At 46.9% G+C, this 21,309-nt stretch overlaps 1 protein-coding gene across 1 annotated transcript; it reads right to left on the reverse strand.

Annotated features, from left to right (window-relative positions):
• Positions 1-1,110: 1,110 nt before the first annotated feature.
• Positions 1,111-12,266, reverse strand: TGOLN2 (trans-golgi network protein 2). The gene is made up of 4 exons (XM_077805721.1): positions 12,154-12,266; positions 9,971-10,878; positions 7,272-7,355; positions 1,111-4,891 (listed from the first exon to the last, which is right to left on the reverse strand). The coding sequence occupies exons 1-4, from the start codon at positions 12,242-12,244 to the stop codon at positions 4,886-4,888; spliced, it is 1,089 nt and encodes a 362-aa protein (XP_077661847.1). The 5' UTR covers positions 12,245-12,266; the 3' UTR covers positions 1,111-4,885.
• Positions 12,267-21,309: the final 9,043 nt, after the last annotated feature.

Consider the following 21,309-nt stretch of genomic DNA (forward strand, 5'->3'; position numbering starts at 1 on the left):
GACCAAAGTGCAAATGGTTATGTTTGCATGGGAGATAAGCGAGTTGATAAGAGGGGAAGGATTTCCTGTTTAAAGTGAGTTTGCGCCTCGTTTATTGCAGGAAGCCAGGGGTCAGCTTGTGCAAACTGAAATCAAATAAAAAAGCAGATGGCACTTTCACCCAAGCGCGTTGCACCCTCTATCTGACGCTCAGGAGGGTCTGAACTCTCAGTTTAGCAGGAAGGGCCAGGTTGGTACATACATCCCTCTTTAGGGTGCACGCCCCAAGCCTGGTTTAGGTGGCACATCTTAATGGAGCCGCCTAGGGGTGCAGGGACCTGGCGGCCGCTTCCCAGGAGCAGTGGTAAGCATCGCCGCAATCCCACACCCAAACCTCCTCCTGCACTCCAACCCCCTGCCCCAGCCCGGAGTCCCCTCCTGCATCCAAACTCCCTCCTGGAGCCCGCACCCCCATCAACACCCTGCCCCAAACCCCTCATCCCTGGCATCACCCCAGAGCCCACACCCCCAGCCGGAGCACCGCACTATGGGAAAGATTCCTCCGCCAGATCAAAAATCCACATGGACGGAGAGCACGTTCCCACTACTGTCAGTGTAGTAAGCCATCCAACAAAGTCCCTTCATTGCCAAATCTTGTCTTGGGTGGTTCTGTTGTACATGCTGTTGCAACTACAGATAAATGTGTTTAAGGTAAACTCTGCCCAGCCCTGCTCTGCCGCAGCTGGGTTTACGTGTAGTTTAAATTCTAGTGCATTACTGAGTTTGTGGTAAAAAAAAAATTGGGATTATTTGGTTAAGCAGCCCAAGAGGGTGAAAGACTGGAATGTGGGGGTTAGATCATGAGAATTTGTTGGACTGGGTTTTATTTTCAAGTCAGCAGGTGGTTGGGATCAGCAAGACAATGCTGCTTTTGCACAGTGCTAGGAGAATGCAATAAATTAAACAACCCTAATAAAGTGTTCACAAGCAACATCTGGTCTGTTACAGGTGGGAGGCAGATGGGGAATCCAACTGCCTCCTTACGGGGATCAGCTCTAGCCTAGTATTCAGACAATACAACAACGCAATCTGCGTTGCTGTTCTGAGGCTTTAAAGGAGGCAGGCAGTAAATAGAAGGGTGAAATTACATTTCTTTATTGTGTCCATTTCTTGACTTCACCACACAGAAAAGTACAAAGGATTAGAAAATTCTGATTCTTCAAAGCGAGTCTCATTTTACCGCAGCAGAACCCAAACAACTCATGAAGTCAGCCCAGGAAAGTAGCTGACCTAGCAGACTAATGACATTTGGCAAGAAATGTATTCAGCAGACTGTTAGTTTGAAGTTTATGCCATATCTGAACACAGCCAAAACTGTTCGGACCTTTACCTGTTTGAGACTTGTAGAATATCCTACATCAAGTTTAATACCACAGAAATCAATGAAACATGGAGACCATTCCCAGAGATTTCGTACAATTCAAGAATTACAGCAACTGTCACTAGAAATAGTCCACGCTCGAATTAAGAGGATAGCAGGAGGAGACTACGTGTGAATCCTTCACTGATAGCTTGGAAATGTACAGAGCTACACTGCATTTGAAGAGCTGTTTCTATGGGTATGAACAGCACAGTAGCTGCACAGATCCATGTTAAGAGCTGTCATATAAATATTGGTTGTTCCTGGCCACATGTGGTGTCTTTACTACCCTGTGAAGTTAGCACTCACTGTGTGCTATGCATTTCTGTTGAGCCAGCCCACACGCCAGTCACATGGCAAACTACAGATAACTGGAAAATGCTCCTACACACAAGCTATGGATGTTCTTGTTAGTCTGACAGAAGCGTAGGAACTATCCCTGTATCTTAGTTCTCTCTGCACATACCAGACTGTACTGCTAACAGTACATAGACAGAAGGGCCCTAGCTCTAACAGGGTTCCTCATTAGTCCATGCCTGCAGGAACATTTATGAGGCTGCGTTTCCAAAACAAAGCAGAAAGATTTTCAGATTAAAATAAAACAGTCAGTCGAAGAGACTGAAGTAAGGAGGCCTCCAGACTCTGTGACAAAACAAACAGGTTTGGTACAAATCCTTCCAAAATGTTTTCTGATTCAAAGGGGGACAAAGCAGGTAAAAAATAAAAACAGGAATTCCCAGGAAAGCAGGAAGACGTGGCTAAGAATTGCAACAGTTATCATGTCTTCAAGTTTTTGCCTCTATCATAAACACACGTGAAATCGCAGCCTCAAATTCTGCACCCCTTAAATAAATGGGCCATAGAACACAGCATCACAGGCTTCCTAAATTATGTTATATGTTATCTTAAAAATAAATAGCACAGTTATGTTTCACACAAGTTCCCTGTCTTTGAGAAGGTGCATTTCCATTAGAGACCTGGACCTGTTTATCCTCCTGAGAGCAGGATGCTCCCCCCCACCTCCCAAAAATGGCTCCTGTGAGGATCTCCCATATCAGAGTTCAGAAAAGTCATCTTTCTTAGGGGCAGCTTCCAAATAGATTTAAACAAATATATGATTCCCCCCGCAGTCAAACCTACACTTCGGCTAATGTCTTTCAGTAAAAGTAAGTTGCTTTGGTTTTCTTTTTTAAATAAGTTAAGCTCTGCATACACATCCCTCTCCCTCCTATGTGGAAAACGAAACTCTGAAAATATCAGCGATGGCTTTAATGTCCAGATGTGAAGATTTCTTAGCCCAGATGCTGTCTTAAATATTACTGCAGTCTCTTAGTGTTCCTGCAGGTCACCAAATGCTGTAGACACCAAGGAGGAAGAGACCGGGGCAGGTTTGCCTCATCAACCATTTTTGGAACATGCCAAGAGAAGTAACCCAACTATTAACCAGCAACTTGCCCAAGACGGAGGCCAGGTTCTTCCCTGTGCCTCAATCAGCTAACAAGTGCATTGAAAGCGAGGATGTAGCTTTTCACATCCAGGCTTAGATATGTATTCTAAGTTTCCTCCTATGCAGGTGTGTGTGTCAGCAATTTTTTTGTAAAACTCAGAACCGAGAAATAAAGAAAACAGCCACAGACAAAAGAACAAGCCAGCCAGCCACCATATACAGATTTCCCAAACATTCCTGGTCTCAAAAGTAAAGACCTTGTGGAATATAACTATGAAAATAAAGACAGGAATAAATAGTGGGCCTCATTCAACACTTTTTCCCAGCCTTATATCAGAAATAGAAGCAATACCAGTATACATCAGCCCCTGGTTTATGCAGACAAGGAATCTAAGAGTTCCACAACAACACTGAGGTAACAGCTCTGCATGGAGTGGCTGGTTATAAGTATGTTCAACTAAATAAAAGCACAGCTCAGAGCTGAGGAAGGCCAAGGCCAAAGGAAGAGGAGAGGGGACATCCTGTAGATGACTCTGCAGGAAGATATTCTGTTACATCGAACAAATTCCTTTCTATATATTTTCAATCTGCCATTTACTTTAGAGGAAATATTTCTGCACTAACCCAACAAGCTTCTCTCATGGGCTCTGTGTGGGAGCTGCCGTGCACGATGGCATAACAGCACTCCCAATTTGAGGAATGAATGACATAGGCCAGAGCCCATATTGCACAGCTCTCCACATTGTGCAAATCAATGCCTTGTAAAGACATCTGTTTCGAAGCTGCCTGCTTAAGGGAGCCATACTGCTGCTATGCAACACAGGCATGAAATACTGCCATCATCTGTCCAATGCACCAAGTCACCAGCCGTCCTTGCCCTATTTCCACTCAAATACTCTCTCCGCACTTTGATACAGGATAAAAAAAATGGACACCCCCCCCAGACAAAGTGGGAATTGACTTGTACTATACAAGTACAATGGATCTGACCTCTATCAGCGGGAGAGTCCATTCAGTACTGAAGAGAATCAGCTATGTTGGAAATTTAGGGGTGGAAGAACTGACTTGTGGGAAGGGGGTATGAACTACAAGCGGTGACGCTGTTTTCTTCCACCTGAACATTGCCAAGTTCCTGTGACAGCAGCATGGGGGAGGTGGGAAGGTTTACAGAGGCAAAGTTCACTCAGACTTTGCCATGGAGGCTTGGCACAGAGCTTCATACACACTCCTTGCATTCTTTCACAGCATCCACTCTCTAAATATTTCATCACCGTTAGTGCAATCACCTAAACACCAGGAATGACATCAGGAAAAACAGTCCATCAGGAAATCTGCTAGCACATTTAGGGTGGACAAGCAAAAATCAAAGTGTCAGGGATTCCCCACACATCTCCACACACATCTCCAAAGATGTGCATTAAGAGACAATCAGATGTTAACTTCCACCATTGTCTTCACCACAGAGAACAAAGAAGCAATCAAATAAAAGTCCTTGGCAAAAACATTTCTGAACTAGTGCAAACAAACATGCTGTGAACTTTAGAGTCCAAATACAATGGACAGAAGAGGATAATGTTCATATGTCAGCTACAAGACCAACCATGTTGGTTATAAAGACTGCTCCATGAATCTAGAGGATGAGAATCAGAAGGCTCATTCAGCAGGCAGGTCTCTCCTAAACAGAGACCTGTGTGTCAATACAGCAGAAGGTAAAATCCATATCGTCTGGGCACAAAAAAATTCTGCCACTTGTTGGGTCTTCCCTTGGCTTTCCTGACATCACAGTACGGAAGCAAGAGACCAGAGCTGGAAACTAGTTCATCATCAGGCAGCTGGGAAGGGGAAAAAATATTTAGAGACTGAGGAGTTAGTGTTACCAAAGTGCAAGTGCAAAACTAAAAGCACTTCTCTTCTTCCCACGCTCCAAGACCTGAAGGGAATCAGAGCTGTTCTGTTGGGAATCACAGGACATCCTTGCATCTTCATTTTCAGCAGTCCTTACCCGGGTCAGCAGTGTGGAGGAATTTTCTGGGGATAATTTAGATCTGAAGACAAAAAGGAGAGAGTTTTCAATCGTTTGTCAGAGCAGCTTTTCCACACACACTATTCTGGAAAGTTACTGTAAAAATGGCACCATGGGGCTCTGGATTTCTGCGCGCTCTGATTCAGTTTCAAATAAAGAGATGGCAGCAGATTCAACCTGGGTGATTTCCTTCCTGCGCATCCTCACCAGTAAAAGATTCAACAAGCCAAATTATACCCTCGGTGACATGTTTGCAGTACTCAGGCACTCAATGAATGGGCTTACAGCCATGTGAATGACTGGAACCTAGTAAGGAATTTATTAGTGTGACAGATACGACAATATCCTGGACAATCTTATGGAATTAAGTTCAACTTTATTGAATTAAGTATTTTAGGAGTTCACTGTGTTAAAAATGCAATTGTTTATGTGTTATTGTGGAATTGTATGTAACTTCTCTAAGAAACGTGCTTAATGAAATCCCTGGGGAGTATTAGGAACTTCAAATGTATTGTCCCAAAAAGTCCTCTGAAGTGGATTTTCTAGGAAATACTCTTCATAGGCCCAGACTGGATAACTGAGCGACTCACAGAGCGCTTGTTCTGAGCTGAAGCTATGCTAAACTGGTGACCACAAAAAAAACCTGTTTGAGGTCTGAAAGACTAATCACCAACCAGAAGAAGAAGGGGGTGATCTCTGACAGGCTTATGAGCATGCGTGCAGGTTCTTTTATTGAAATACACTTCAGAACTTCCTTCCACTTTTCTTATTTATTTCCAAAATTTGTCTCCAATAATGTGTAGATGGTTTTATCACCTTTCAATCTTCTTCTTGTGTCCATCCATTTCACATAGCATGTTCTCCATGCACTGTTTTCTCATGGTAAGGGATTCACTACTGGTGCCAGATGCAATCTGCAGTTCACCCAGTTAGCATGGCTAAGCCTGGAAGAACACCCTTGAATTGTTGCATCCAGAGGGAACAGTAGACATGGAATGCAACGAACAGCATGCTGTGTCACTGCTATCCAGTCACGTCCCACTTTTTCTCCATTAGGAAGAGTGCAGGACAGAAGTATATCGGGACACCGTTTTCCTTTGGTCTCTTTCTGGGTGGATTTTTAATCTTCCACTCATGAAGCACAAGTCTATCTATGCCATCCTGTTTTACAGGCCCTGCACTTGAATGAACGTTCTCAACAGAAAAATGAGATGGCTCACGTTCATCCTCCTCCTCCGCTTCATCTAGGCCAGGACCTGGAGGATTACAGTCTCTCTCTCTCCTTCCGCACTCCCTGGTTTCCGTCCAAATATTCTGAAGTTCTTCCTGCTGATTCTTGTTCTGCAGGTTTTCTCTGCATTTCCTTTTTTCTGCACCTGACTCATCATACACGCTTCATATTTGACTATATGAGGTTAAGCAAAGTTCAGTGCAATGCTAAATTTCCCTAGATCTAGGGCAGTGGTTCCCAAAAGCAGAGTGCTCGCTCTTTCTCACCTCTCTTCCCCTCCCCTCTTCTAAAAGGAGGGGAGGGGGACAGAGGGAGCAGAATGAGCTCAGGTATTCAGGGAAGCTCCACTCCTTCCTCCCCACTCCCCTTCTATGGACGGGACGGCTTTTTGCTTCTTCCCTCTCCCTGCAGCATATGGCCAGGGAAGGGGGAGGGAGGAAGAGAGCCCTCAGAGCTGCCCCCCCAGCTTGCAAGGGGGAGAGTGAACTGAAGACCCCCCTCCACAGCCTGGGACGAGGTGAAGAACCCGAGCAACAGAAGTGAGGCGGGGGGGCGAGGGGGTGAACTAATGGGGGGCTGGGAGCTGTGTGGGGTGGGCAGAGGGGGAGCTGAATTGATGGGGACCTACTAAATAGGTTTCAGTGCATTTCCATCTGCTGGAAAAGGTTATGACAATGGCTTCACAGCAAGGCTTAGCAGCTCCTGCCCTGCTGATCCGCATCTGCCTCCAACGCCTTAATGAGCCTCCAGGATTCTGTGGGCCAGATCCTCAGTTGGTGTAGGCTGCTGATTTACATCAGCTGAGAAATCAGGCTCTTTGCTGTGGGGCCCACAAGCCCAACCGTCAGCACAGATACTTCCTTTTCAGGAACAGCATGTTGAAAACAAAAGAGAACTTAAATGGGCAGAACAAAGCCTCATCAGACTAACAGCAGGGCTATTACCAAAAACCTTCTCGCCAAAGCCGGCTTCCCGACAACTTCATGACTGGCCCTGGCTAGGTGGAGTCCAGCTGCTGCACTTGCTCCTCAGCTGGCACAGCACAAAGCAACAGTAGGCAGTGCTGCACCCACTCCCCAATCTTCCTGGCTACTGGCAAAGGACAGTTAAGTTCATTTTCAAGCCCTGCCTATCTGAGGGGCTGTTATATCAAGACCCAATTCACTCTTACCTTTTGATCCAGTCTCTGATATTCATTTGATTTGGGCCGCCGGGGTACTTTTGATCGTTTTCCTTCCAGAGCAAAAGCAATGATCTTTGGAGACAGAAAGAAGAGAAGAAATAAATCAGCAAGCAAATCCTGATAGGTTACCACTTTTTGTGGTGGTTGAAAAGAGCTGATGCAAAACTACAGGCATTATAAGTATTCTCTTTTCCCACTTCAGGGACAGATAGTTCTGCTCATGTGTTCCACTCTCATAGCAATGAAATATCTCACCTGACCAAAGCCTATTTTCCCCAGGATTGGCAGCTCCTAGATTTCCAAATTCAGGACTGCCTAACCCACACCAGAGGTTTCGTCACTCTCCAAAGAGCCTCCCCCCGATTCTTTATCTGGGTATGATGACACCATACACAATGACTCGGCAGGAGCCCCAGTGATGCCAATTCTCATGAGTCTTACGATAGGTTTTTCTTTAAGCCCCCATGCCTTGTAGAATCATATTCCATAAGAATCGCAGCTTTAATTTTAAATGAAAGAGTAATTTTCTAGCCATGATTGTGATGAAAGCTTGAAAACATGAACTTAAAGGTTCCCACATATCAGAAAGCAAATAAGAACCCAAGATTTATTTTTTAAAATAATGACGTGAAAGTCAATCTAGTTATTTTTGAACAATTGAGGCTGACAAATAATGCATCTTCCATGAAGACCAACTTCATCTGTTAACCAAAGGAATTCACAGAACACTGCCAGCCTATTACACTAAGAGATATGGCCAGTACCACACTGCCATATAATTCCTCTTTATTCACTACTGCCCCACTCAGCTTACACTGCTTCCCAATGTGATTTACAGAAACATGCACAAAGGTGAACACAAGTCGCTAGATTATGGAAAGTGGATCACCTGAATAAAAATAATGGGATCGCTTTTTAATTTCTTGTTTTCACCTTTCCACATTTTCTTAGAAGACATGTTAAGTGTGGGTGGAGGAGGAGATGACAGTGAAGGAATGCAGAAGAGCAGGGAACAGGCGAAACCCCTTTATAGCTTGTTTTCAGAATTTCTAAGATTTGGGGTTTAAAAAGGTATAAAATCTTTGGCTGGGTCTATATTTAAAGCACTACAACAGCAAAGCTGCAGCTGCACCCCTGTAGCGCTTCAGTATACACATTCACTACAGCAACGGGAGGGGTTCTCTTATCACTGTAGTTAACTCACTTCCCCGAGAGGTGGTAGCTAGGTAGACGGAAGAATTCTTCCATCAACCTAGCACTGTCTACAATGGGGGTTAGGTTGGCTTAACTACATCTTTCAAGGGTGTGGATTTTTCACACCCCCAAGAGACACAGCTATGCTGATGTACGTGTTCAGGGCAGACCAGCCCTTTGCAAAAAAACTAATAGTGTTTTGAATGTAATTTATTTCTTTGAATTTAGAAAAAAGAGGACCCATCTGCTACTGTAGGTGCCTTTGACACTGTGACCATCACTGGCAAACCCCACAGCAAAATGCTCCCCACAACCCAATAGGCAGGACGTTCCCCACCAAAACTCCAATAATCATAATCAAGTCACCCTTTCAGATCCCAACCTCTTCAGCCACCCAGGCAAACAGGATATCAGACAGAGGCAAGAGTGAAATACGGTAACATGTCTGGCCTCTCCTTGCTGTAAGTCAAACAGAAACTGAAAACAACAACACAGCACCGGTTCTAGTGGCCTTCTGAACCAGGCCAGGAACATCAGGCCGGAAACAGAACACTGAAGTCTGCCCTGATCAGTATCTCTAGTCATCACTGGAAGAGCTCCTTTCCTTACGACATTTCTCCTAGCAGGTGTTCCCTGAACCAGATTCCTCAATTTAAGGTTACTGCTTTCTGCACAGACAATAAGGAAATGCAAATAGGTTTTCTTACTAGGATTAAAGCTTTTAAAAGCCTGGGTCATAGGCACATAGGAGAGAGGCTGCACTGTATGGATCAAGGTGCTGCTGGCATGATAACACTCAGGAAGGTCTACTAGGATACCTCCATAAAGAATGATCTTCAGCTAGTCTAGGCCATGTCTTTGAGCCAGCCTGAAGCAACCCTAACGCATTATGAGCGCTATGTATTAAACAATAGTCCAGCCTCCTATCTGGCCACTTCTCAGCATCTGAAGGAATTTTCATACAGTGCTGAAGAGAAAAGGAGCAGTCACTAGGAAAAAGCATCTTAACTGCTACTCCTCTCATTCCTTGCCACCCTAGTTCCACACCTGGAGATGACCACCAGGACTAAGACCACATAGTTTTCACTAAGACTTAAGACCCTCCCCTGAATACAACACTCTCGTTGCTCATCCCAACAGGACTTGAGGGTTGGACAAAACCCCAAGTTAGTGTTTTCTGACCTACTGAATTTATCAGCAAATTAAGTCTAAACAACAGAAAAGCCAAAAATAGGTCAGTGTATTAAAAAGTTTTCTTCCGCCCCAGCCAGAAGCACCAACCCACACACAGGGAAAGGAAGAACCTGAGTAACAAAACACTTTGGAAACTTTGATATTTAGAATCAAAAATCTTCCTGGCAGTACAAGAAGGAAGCACTAATTTCCTGCTTGTGACTGCACTGGTCTAACGGCAAGGAAATGCCCTCTCCATCCACTAGCACTGATTAAGCCCTGAAGCAGACGGGGTCCACACTACATGCAGAAAAGCTCACCTTCCGTTTATTGTGATAAGCGATGTACAAGGCAGCGACGATAATGGCTGCGGTCACCAGGTAGGCAAAGAAGTGGCTACTCTCGGATTCATCTTTGGGGGGAGCAGCAGGGGCACTTTCCTCTCTCCCCTCAGCAGGCTGAGCAGCTTCATCCATCTTCTCGTCACCAGAGTGGCTGCCGGGGGCCACCTTTTCATCAACAGTCTCAACGCTAGTGCCGCCACCATCTGCCTTCCCCTCAGCAACCTGGGCACCCTGGCCGCCAGGTGCCTGGTCAGGTGCCTTGTTCCCATCAGGTGCTTTGCTCCCCTGCTCCCTGGGTGCCTTGGTCCCGTCAGGTGCCTTGTTCCCCTGCTCCCCGGGCGACTTGGTCCCGTCAGGTGCCTTGTTCCCTTGCTCCCTGGGCGCCTTGGTCCCGTCAGGTGCCTTGTTCCCTTGCTCCCTGGGCGCCTTGGTCCCGTCAGGTGCCTTGTTCCTCTGCTCCCCGGGCGCCTTGGTCCCGTCAGGTGCCTTGTTCCCCTGCTGCCCGGGCGCCTTGGTCCCGTCAGGTGCCTTGCTCCCCTGCTGCCCGGGCGCCTTGGTCCTGTCAGGTGCCTTGTTCCCCTGCTGCCCGGGCGCCTTGGTCCTGTCAGGTGCCTTGTTCCCCTGCTGCCTGGGCGCCTTGGTCCCGTCAGGTGCCTTGTTCCCCTGCTGCCCGGGCGCCTTGGTCCCGTTAGGTGCCTTGTTCCCCTGCTCCCCGGACGCCTTAGTCCCGTTAGGTGCCTTGTTCCCCTGCTCCCCGGGCGCCTTGGTCCCGTCAGGTGCCTTGTTCCCCTGCTCCCCGGGCGCCTTGGTCCCGTCAGGTGCCTTGTTCCCCTGGCTCTTCTCACGCGTCTTGCTGTTGTTGGATTCTCGAGAACTTCTGGCTGCTGGAATTGAGAAAAAAACACACCAATTATGGCTTCTGTTTGCGGCAGTCACTTGGGGCAATCACCCCACACAGCTCCCCTTGGCGCCCGCCCCTTGCACCCGGGAAGTCAATCATAGAATCATGGAATAACATGGTTGGAAGGGACCTCAGGAGGTCATCTAGTCCAACCCCCTGCTCAAAGCAGGACCAATCCCCAACTAAATCATCCCAGCCAGGGCTTTGTCAAGCCTGACCTTAAAAATATCTAAGGAAGAAGATTCCACCACCTCTCTAGGTAACGCATTCCAGTGCTTCCCCACCCTCCTGGTGAAATAGTGTTTCCTAATATCCAACCTAAACCTCCCCCACTGCAACTTGAGACCATTGCTCCTTGTCCTGTCCTCTTCTACCACTGAGAACAGTCTAGATCCATCCTCTTTGGAACCCCCCTTCAGGTAATTGAAGTCTGCTATCAAATCCCTCCTCACTCTTCTCTTCTGCAGATTAAATAATCCCAGTTCCCTCAGCCTCTCCTCATAAATCATGTGCTCCAGCCCCCTGATCATTTTCGTTGCCCTCCGCTAGACGCTTTCCAATATTTCCACATCCTTCTTGTAGTGTGGGGCCCAAAACTGGACACAATACTCCAGATGAGGCCTCACCAATGACGAATAGAGGGGAACGATCATGTCCCTCGATCTGCTGGCCATGCCCCTACTTATACAGCCCCAAATGCCGTTAGCCTTCTTGGCAACAAGGGCACACTGCTGACTCATATCCAGCTTCTCGTCCACTGTAACCCCAGGTCCTTCTCTGCAGAACTGCTGCCGAGCCATTCAGTCCCTAGTCTGTAGCGGTGCATTGGATTCTTCCGTCCTAAGTGCAAGACTCTGCACTTGTCCTTGTTGAACCTCATCAGATTTCTTTTGGCCCAATCCTCTAATTTGTCTAGGTCCCTCTGTGTCCTATCCCTCCCCTCCAGCGTATCCTCCTCTCCTAGGGTCCTCTGCAGACTCGCTGAGGGTGCAATCCACGCCGTCCTCCAGACCGTTAATGCAGATATTGAACACGACCCGCCCCAGCACCGACCCCCGGGGCGCTCCGCTTGACACCGGCTGCCGGCTAGGCGGGGGGAGGTTTACCCCGGGCGCGCGGCGTGAGCCCCGGATGAGACAAGGCCCAGAACCCAACCCCCGGCCCCCGCCGCTCCACGGACCCGGGACCTGGGACCCGCGCCCCGCTCCCGCCTCCCCGAGCGGGCCCGGCCCCAGGGAGGGAACCCGCCGCGTCTCACCCGCAGCGGAGTTCAGGGGGCCGCCGAGCAGCGCCGCCGTCAGCGTCAGCAGCAGCAGCAGCCGCAGAGCCCCGCGCGCCGCCGCCGCCATGGTGACCGTGACCGTTCGTTCCGCTTCCGGGAGCTGCCGGGACACCGAGACGGCCACTTCCGGCGCCTCCCCGCAGCGCGCGCCGGGACCGAGCTCTCGCGAGATTTTGGACCGGAAAGGCAGGGGGGGCAGGGGGTGTTTCTGAGGGGAGTGTAGTGGGGGTGTTTCAGGGGCAGGGGTGTTTCTGAGGGGGGTGTAGTGGGGGGCAGGGGGTGTTTCAGGGGTAGGGGTATCTTGGGGGGCAGGGGTGTTTCTGAGGGGGGTGTAGTGGGGGTGTTTCAGGGGCAGGGGTGTCTGGGGGGGACAGAGGTGTTTCTGAGGGGGGTGTAGTGGGGGGCAGGGAGTGTTTCTGAGGGGGGTGTAGTGGGGGTGTTTCAGGGGCAGGGGTGTTTCTGAGGGGGGTGTAGTGGGGGCAGGGGTGTTTCTGAGGGGGGTGTAGTGGGGGTGTTTCAGGGGCAGGGGTGTCTGGGGGGACAGAGGTGTTTCTGAGAGGGGTGTAGTGGGGGGCAGGGGGTGTTTCTGAGGGGGGTGTAGTGGGGGTGTTTCAGGGGCAGGGGTGTTTCTGAGGGGGGTGTAGTGGGGGTGTTTCAGGGGCAGGGGGTCTAGTGGGGCTGTTTGGAGGGACGAGGGGCGTTTCTGAGGGGGGGGTGTTTTGGGAAGCAGAGGGAGTGTTTCCAGAGGCTGGAGGGGGGTTATCAATGGTGGGGGTACCCTCCATTGAATAATTAAATATTAGTTAAAATGACCTGAAAAGTTTTATATAGCTGTAGGAAAGGTGACTTGGCCCTGCTGCCATGGATAGCATAATTTTTGCCTGGTTTTCCTGTTCTTTCCCTTTGGCCTTTGATCTCTCTCAAACATCTAGTCATGTGTACCAATAGATAAATACTGACACGTACTGTTTCCTACTTAGTAATATAGAGACCCAACTACGCATAGCAAGAGAGTTTCCTTTTATTTTCATTAGTGTTTCACAAAGCCGAGTCAACAGACAATTTTTGTACTTGTACAACTATCAGTTAGGGGGTGATTTTTCACCAGTTTATAGTTATCCTGCTACAATCCCTAGTATGGACACATATATCGGAGTAAAGGTGCCTTATAGCAATACAGCTAATTTGCCTTCCCATATGCAAAAAGCTATACCAGTATAAAACATTTTAATACCAGCATAACTGTTTCTACATTAGGCAGGGAGTATGCTTTAATTATACTGGTGTGGTTAAATGGGTACAATATTTATGTGTAGGTAAGTTTCAAGGCATGCATCTATGGGATATCGTTAGCAAGGGACACTTTTCACACTGGTCTATTCAGTAGCAGGTGACCCATTCTCATCCCAATGCAGTTTAATTATCTTAGTGCTAAGAGCAACCTGAGCGATCGCCTCATGGGGAATTGGTTTTGAGGAGGCAAATTTAGGAGCACAAAAAAAAAGGGGGGAGAATATAGAAATAGCGTTGGAAGGGGAAATAGTTCTAGTAACGTTAAATCCCAGGTTGAAAAATCGTTCTCCATTTATTGAGCGGTCAAATGCTCCATCTAATGGTCGCTGTTGGCCTTGCCACATTTAGTTTTGAGCACTATCCGTAACCGTAAAACAGCTCCATCTTGTGGCCCAAGGCAAACTTTTTTATTTAACATGTTTATTACAGTAATGCCTAAGGGCCAATCAAGAGTGGGGCCCCATTGTGTTAGGTCATGCACAAACAGAGTGATAGACAGTCCCTGCCCCAAAGAGCTTACAGTCTAAATAGACAAGGCAGACACAGGGAGAAAACACAAATTATGAGATGGTAGCAAATGGCATGTTAGTGAGACTGTTTTTTTGAATGAGGGGTTACTTGGGAGAGGAAGGAGGTTGAGAGGGACAGAGCTGGGGAGAAAAGGTAAGAGTGGCAGGTGAGGAGTGAAGCTTAGGTGAAGAGTCTGTGGGGAAGGGGGAGCAAGAAGGTTGGCACAAACAGCCAATCAAAATGGTAGAAAGTTCTCTAGATGTCCAAAGGTCCCTAGTGCTTCCAGAGAATGGTGAGTCTCTCCTGCACAGTTCTTGGTCCAGGGAGGTGCTGGGGGAGACAGGTGCCAGAGTCAAACAGTCAGTGGGATTTAGGCTTCTATGGGCCCCCTCCTTGGGCTTCAGAACCTAAACTGGCTCTGTGGATGACGGGAAAGCAGTGGATGTGTTATTCCTTGAGTTTATCAAAGAATATGGTCTCCCACAGTATTCTTGCCAGCAAGTTAAAGAAATATGGGCTGGATGAATGGACTATAAGTTGGATAGAAAGCTGGCTAGATTGTTGGGCTCAATGAGTAGTGATCAATGGCTCATGTCTAGTTGGCAGCCGGTATCAAGCGGAGTGCCACAAGGCTCGGTCCTGGGACCGGTTTTGTTCAATATCTTCATTAGTGATCTGGAGGATGGCGTGGATTGCACCCTCAGCAAGTTTGCAGATGACAGTAAACTCGGGGGAGTTACTGTAGATACGCTGGAGGGTAGTGATAGGATACAGAGGGACCTAGACAAATTAGAGGATTGAGCCAAAAGAAATCTGATGAGGTTCAACAAGGACAAGTGCAGAGTCCTGCACTTAGGACGGAAGAATCCCATGCACCGCTACAGACTAGGGAGCGAATGACTCGGCAGCAGTTCTGCAGAAAAGGACCTAGGGGTTACGGTGGACGAGAAGCTGGATATGAGTCAACGTTGTGCCTTTGTTGCCAAGAAGGCTAATGGCATTTTGGGATGTATAAGTAGGGGCATGGCCAGCAGATCGAGGGACGTGATCGTTCCCCTCTATTCGTCATTCCTCATCTGGAGTACTGTGTCCAGTTTTGGGCCCCACACTACAAGAAGGATGTGGAAAAATTGGAATGCATCCAGTGGAGGGCAACAAAAATGATTAGGGGGCTGGAGCGCATGACTTAAGAGGAGAGGCAGAGGGAACTGGGATTGTTTAGTCTGCGGAAGAGAAGAATGAGGGGGGATTTGATAGCTGCTTTCAACTACCTGAAAGGGGGTTCCAAAGAGGATGGAGTTCAGCTGTTCTCAGTGGTGGCAGACGACAGAACAAGGAGTAATGGTCTCAAGTTGCAGTGGGGGAGGTTTAGGTTGGATATTAGGAAACACTATTTCACCAGGAGGGTGGGGAAGCACTGGAATGCGTTACCTAGGGAGGTGGTGGAATCTCCTTCCTTAGAGGTTTTTAAGGTCAGGCTTGACAAAGCCCTGGCTGGGATGATTTAGTTGGGGTTGGTCCTGCTTTGAGCAGGAGGTCCTCCTGAGGTCCCTTCCAACCCTGATATTCTATGATAAACCACTACACAGCTGTTTTTAGAGCCGCAGCATGAGCCTGCTTCATTGGCTCCAAGATGCTGCGCATGGTTGGTCCCTTAGGGGCTTTTTTAAAATGTTAGCAGGTTAGTTTGAGTCTAGTTCAGTCTTTTTGAATATTGATTTCCCTCCCACCCCCATCTTTGGTTATCAGTGGCCATGCATTAAAAGTCATCTAACAAAATCATCTTTGCTTTGTGTTAAACTTTCTCAAACCAAATCCTGGCCCTGTTGACCTTACTGGGAGTCTTGCCATTAACTTAAATGGGGTTAGAATTTCACCCTTTGATAGGGTATAAACCCCCACCAGTACTTAGGGGGTTAAGAGGAGCTGGAGAGCATAATGAGTGCATCCTGTTGCACCTGGAGGAGGGGCCACAGCCAATTTGGGATGAGACCCAGCTGGGGAGGGGCCGGGCCAGAAGTGGTGGTCCAGTGGAAAAAATAGACTGTAGAACCCTTTCTTGATGGGAAGCTGTTCAAAGGGTCAGGAAAGCTGAGCTGTAAGGGAAAGGAATATCCCTGGGCTGCAGGTCCTGAAAGAAGGGCAGGACCCAGGAGAAGGCTTTGAAAAGGGAGTTAAAGCCCTGAAAGAGGAGTAAGGTTAGAAAGCTGGGCTTTGGAAGATGCTCAGACTAAAGGGCAAGGGAATCTCAGAAGTACCTGCAGGAAGGAGCTTGTACCAGAGGAGAGGGCAGCTGAAGTGAGCTGTAGCTCACAAAAGCTTATGCTCAAATAAATTGGTTAGTCTCTAAGGTGCCACAAGCACTCCTTTTCTTCGTGGAGAAGGAGACTCTCAAAGTCTCTCTCCTCCCAGGCCTGCTTTAGGGAAGAAGCCCTGAGGCTCAGGAGTAGCTGGGCCTCTGGGGGAGAAACCCCTGGGAGGCAGCGCTCTGTGGAGGAGGAGGAATGCTGCGGAGCCAGGGAGGATATTCTGCAGAGAATTGAAGGATAGAAGAGTTTTTGTTCCTTTGAGTTTGGATCTTGTTACCCCAGAAGGGATGAACTTAAATCATGACCTGGCCGGAGGGCTGAGTTACAGGAGGAGAAACCAACGTGGGACCCCAGCAACCGTGGGCAGGGAAAGCTGCTAAGCCACACCCCTCCATGAGGTGGCACACCAATGGTGAGTACACTCCTTCACACCCTCAAAGTTAACATGGCAACTACTCTCCTGTTCAAAGCCATGAACTTGTATTCTTCCTAAAGCCTACCCACAAAAAGCCAGATTAGTGGTGCCCATTGGTGGTCAAGTTGGGCCAGGACAGAGTTTCTAACACTCTGTTGATCTGTCCTTCCATTAAGTTAACTTTTAGTGAGGGGAGAGGAAGGAAGGAATTGGGAAAGGGCCAAAGGGCAGGAGACAATGTTGAAACAGTGGATTTATTGCTGGAATGTGCCTCAAAAAGCCAAGCCCTTTTGGCTGAAACATTGACATTTTGTGACCGTTTCCTCCTCTAATGCCTAGCAATCTCATGAGTCCTTCTGCAGTTTGGAGCGTGTTGTAGCCTAAGATGATACTTCTAATTCTCTTTGCAAAGGCCTTCAGGGAGACAATAGGGCTGGTTGAATGGCTAGCAAGGTGGGTCTGCCTGGCCCTTGCTTTAGCTGGATGTTACTGTATTCAGTTAAAGGGCCCCCTGTTGCTGTGACACTGATGCTGTCAAAAGCATGGCCTTGGAGACTGAGTGTTGATGCCACTTGGGTAGATTGGGAGGTACCCCCGTCAAGCTGTCTCAGGATATGAGTACTAGCCTTGGGGCAGGCTGTTAAGAAGCAAGATACACCACCCAGTTGGTTGTGACTTAAATCACAATAATATCCAGAAAGAGGACTTGTGGCACCTTAGAGACTAACCAATTTATTTGAGCATAAGCTTTCGTGAGCTACAGCTCACTTCATCGGATGCATACTGTCTACACTTTCCACAGTATGCATCCAATGAAGTGAGCTGTAGCTCACGAAAGCTTATGCTCAAATAAATTGGTTAGTCTCTAAGGTGCCACAAGTACTCCTTTTCTTTTTGCGAATACAGACTAACACGGCTGTTACTCTGAAATAATATCCAGGTTACTGCCAGTTCTAAAGGACCAGTGACTTACCCCAGGTCAACTACACCTTAGATCTTACACCAAAGACAATGCTTATAGCCAGTCTCAGAATAAACTAAACTAAAAATTTATTAACTAAGAAAAAATTATTTACAAGGTTAAAGCAGGTAAACATACACAAATGAATTAGTCTTTGGCTTCAGAAAGTGGTTGAAGCTGTTGTTGTAATATGCAAGCTCTGGTTTCAGAGTAGCAGCTGTGTTAGTCTGTATCCACAAAAAGAAAAGGAGTACTTGTGGCACCTGAGAGACAAACAAATTTATTTGAACATAAGCTTTTGTGAGCTACAGCTCACTTCATCGGATGCGTATCTGATGAAGTGAGCTGTAGCTCACAAAAGCTTATGCTCAAATAAATTTGTTTGTCTCTCAGGTGCCACAAGTACTCCTTTTCTTTATGCAAGCTCAGTGTCCTTTAGGGCTAATCCACTGGGGTTCCCTTACTTTTGCTTAGAAATCTTGCCCTCTCCAAGTCCAAGCAGCACAGAGATACAGTCCTTCTTGTCAAGGATTTTTATTCCCTTCCCCCAGAGTTCAAGCTGATGGGACAACAACTCTTCATCGGTGTGGAGGGGGCAATCAACAAAGTATTTCATTTGTTTCACAATGGCTCAAGGTTTCAATGGGCCTTCCTGTGTGCAGGAGCCAACATCTTCTGTAGGAAACCAGCCTTTACCTTAATGAATGCTTCCTTTCCTGTTTGTAAACCTCTGTAATTGTATAAGAGCTCGTCTACACTTACCGTTTTATAGCGCTCTGACTTGCTGGCTCACGAGTGTGAAAAACCACCCCCCTGAGCGCTTTAAAGTGCTAGTGTAGACAGGCGCCGAGCCATGCTCCCAGCACTCTGAGCTAATCCCCTCATGGACCACACTCGCATTTCAAAGCGCTGCCATGGGAGCGTTCCCTAGGCAGCGCTTTGAAATTTCCAGTGTAGACATACCCTTTAGTCATCAAAGCAACCAGTCAGTATAACCTTACAACATGAGGGGCAGATTTTTATAAGAGAGAGTACTACATGGAGAATCCAACAAACATTTCATGAAGGCTAAACACATTCTCATAAACCTCAGATCTGTTTTAACCATGCTAACACTCAGGTGAGCCAGACTGGTTCCCTGCTTATGCATTCAGGAGTTGGGGGCTAGGGGCCTTAGCATGAGCTGGCACCTGGTCTGCCAGGGTCACACCCTCCTCCCCAGTTTTGCTCAGACCATTAGTACAAGGAGCAGAAATAGCATTTATGTGTTGAAAGTTTTTCTGGGACTTTGTTATGTTCACATCTGTGAATCAGACCAATACACCTTCCTACTGACCTGGCTCCTCTTTGAGAGTCAGCAGTTCTTTCTCCATAATCAAAAGGCAGAAAATTAGCTTTCCACTTCGCAGCTGATCCTAATGAATTCACACAGGAAGCCTGATGTGCTAGAAATCTTTCAAATAAACATTGCTGAATGTGCTGCTGTCTACCCCCTTTTTCCTCCCTCCACACCCGGGAGGCCCAGGTGAAGTCACACTGTGGAAACAATCAGTTATTCATAAGTTAATTCAGTGCTGAGTTTTAATTTGTTTGGTTTTCTAGTACAATGATAAAGCAGTAATTTAGGTCAAAAGGATTTGTCAAATCCATCCTTTCTGGTGACCTACCACAGCAAATTTCTCTGATGCTGAAACTGCTCAAGAGCAAAAGATGCATCTTTTCAACTAATTGAAGAAGATCCCCTAGCCTGTAACTGAGCAAAATCATGTCCAGAATAGTGAGTGCAAGGTGATATCAGGCCAAATCTTTGGGACCTTCCAGTGCACTTGTTTGCCTTGGGCATTTTTTTTTCTGTCTAACATTTAATAAACAGAACTGGTGACCCTAGATAACATCCACTTTCATAGAAAGTGACCTTGACAGGTCATCTAATCCTGTCCCCTGCACAAAGCAGGACTAAGTATGTTACTCTGACACCTAGAGCAGTGGCTCTCAACCTTTCCAGACTACTGTACCCCTTTCAGGAGTCTGATTTGTCTTACATACCCCCAAGTTTCACCTCCCCTAAAAACTATTATTTGCTTACAAAAATACAAAAACGGGTTCACAGCACACTTTTACAGAAAAACTGCTTACTTTCTCACCTTTACCATGTTCTGTAATTATAAACTCAATTGGAATATAAATACTGTACTTACATTTAAGTGTATAGTATACAGAGCAGTATAAACATTTCATTCTCTGTATGAAATTTTAATTTGTACTGATTTCATTAGTGCATTCTGTGTAGTCGGTTAAACTAGGCAAATATCTAGATGAGTTGATGTACTCCTTGGAAGACCTCTGCGTACCTCCAGGGGTACATGTGCCCCTGGTTGAGAACCACTGATCTAGACCATCCCTGACAGTGACAGAGATTCCATGACCTGTCTAGGTAATTTGTTCCAGTGCTTAACTGCTCTTACAGTTAGGAAGTTTTTCCTAACGTCTTACCTAAATCTCCCTTGCTGCAATTTAAGCCCATTGTTGCTGCTTATTCACGGAGGACAGGAGGACAGTTTATCGTCCTTTTCTTTATAAGAAACGTTTACATTGAAGATCGTTATGTCCCTTCAGTCTTTTCTTCTCTAGCTTAACAAACCCAATTTTTGCAATTATTTCCTCATAGGTCATGTTTTCTAGAACTTTAGTTATTGTTGCTCTCCTCTGGACTTTCTCCAGTTTATCCACATCTTTCCCAAAGAGTGGTGTCCAGAACTGGACACAGTACTCCAGTTGGGACCTTATCCGTGCTAAATAGAGCAGAAGAATTACTTCTCGTGTCTGGCTTTCAACACTACTGCTAACTGATCATATCCAGCCCATGGGAGAAATCAATCTTTTTGTAAAATTGTTGAACTGATTTTTTTGCTGAAAGCTGACTGAGAAGTTCAAGGTCAAATTTGGGATACCTCTCTGCCTTACCTGCATTCAAAAGCCCAGAAAGAATAGATATATCAAAATTCTAGCTTGAAGACCACATGAAGCTTAACTGTCTGTCCATCACTGTAGAAGAGTGGACTTGCCACAGGTATGCCCCCTCATAGCTGAGTAGAGCATGGGAGCGCTTTCCTCTCTAGGGCCCCCTACCAACAGATACTCCAGCCCCACACTTCTGCCTCTTCTCATGACTCAGTCCTCTGGTCAGGTCACATTTTAGTTCCAACACTTCAAAGGTAACAAAGTCTGACATAACAGAAGTCCAACATCCTTACAATCAGGTTTTCAGTCCTCAACTTGGGAGCCCCATGGTCCCTATACCCTCACCTCTCAGGGCTTTTAAAAGCCCTTATCCCATTACGTCGGAAGGTGGTGTGAAACCCCCCCTTGGTGGCTGGTAGGGGAACCCAAGCCTGCCCTCTACCTTATGTTCCAGTCCAGGGACTCTATAACCAGCAGCCAAGGTCTGCTCCATCAGACTCCTTTCTGCTGCTTCACTCAACTTCTTTCACCATAGCCTATCATCAGGCCTCTCCCAGGGGACAACAAATGATCACAGAGAGAATATATTTTCCATCCTGCCCTATCCTGCAGAAATGGCAGCTAATAAAGCTTTGTTTTTAATTATATATATATATATATATATATATATAACATATGGTTAA

This window comes from Eretmochelys imbricata, chromosome 26, assembly GCF_965152235.1.
Source record: "Eretmochelys imbricata isolate rEreImb1 chromosome 26, rEreImb1.hap1, whole genome shotgun sequence".
Lineage (NCBI taxonomy): Eukaryota > Metazoa > Chordata > Testudines > Cheloniidae > Eretmochelys > Eretmochelys imbricata.

What these genes read in the sequence shown, in the direction of transcription:
- TGOLN2 (XM_077805721.1), bottom strand. Translation starts at nt 12,244, where the DNA reads ATGGCGGCGGCGGCGCGCGGGGCTCTGCGGCTGCTGCTGCTGCTGACG. An exon ending in CCCCCTGAACTCCGCTGCGG is followed by an intron (nt 10,879 to 12,153) that starts GTGAGACGCGGC and finishes TCTCAATTCCAG; the next exon opens with CAGCCAGAAGTTCTCGAGAA. An exon ending in CTTATCACAATAAACGGAAG is followed by an intron (nt 7,356 to 9,970) that starts GTGAGCTTTTCT and finishes CTGTCTCCAAAG; the next exon opens with ATCATTGCTTTTGCTCTGGA.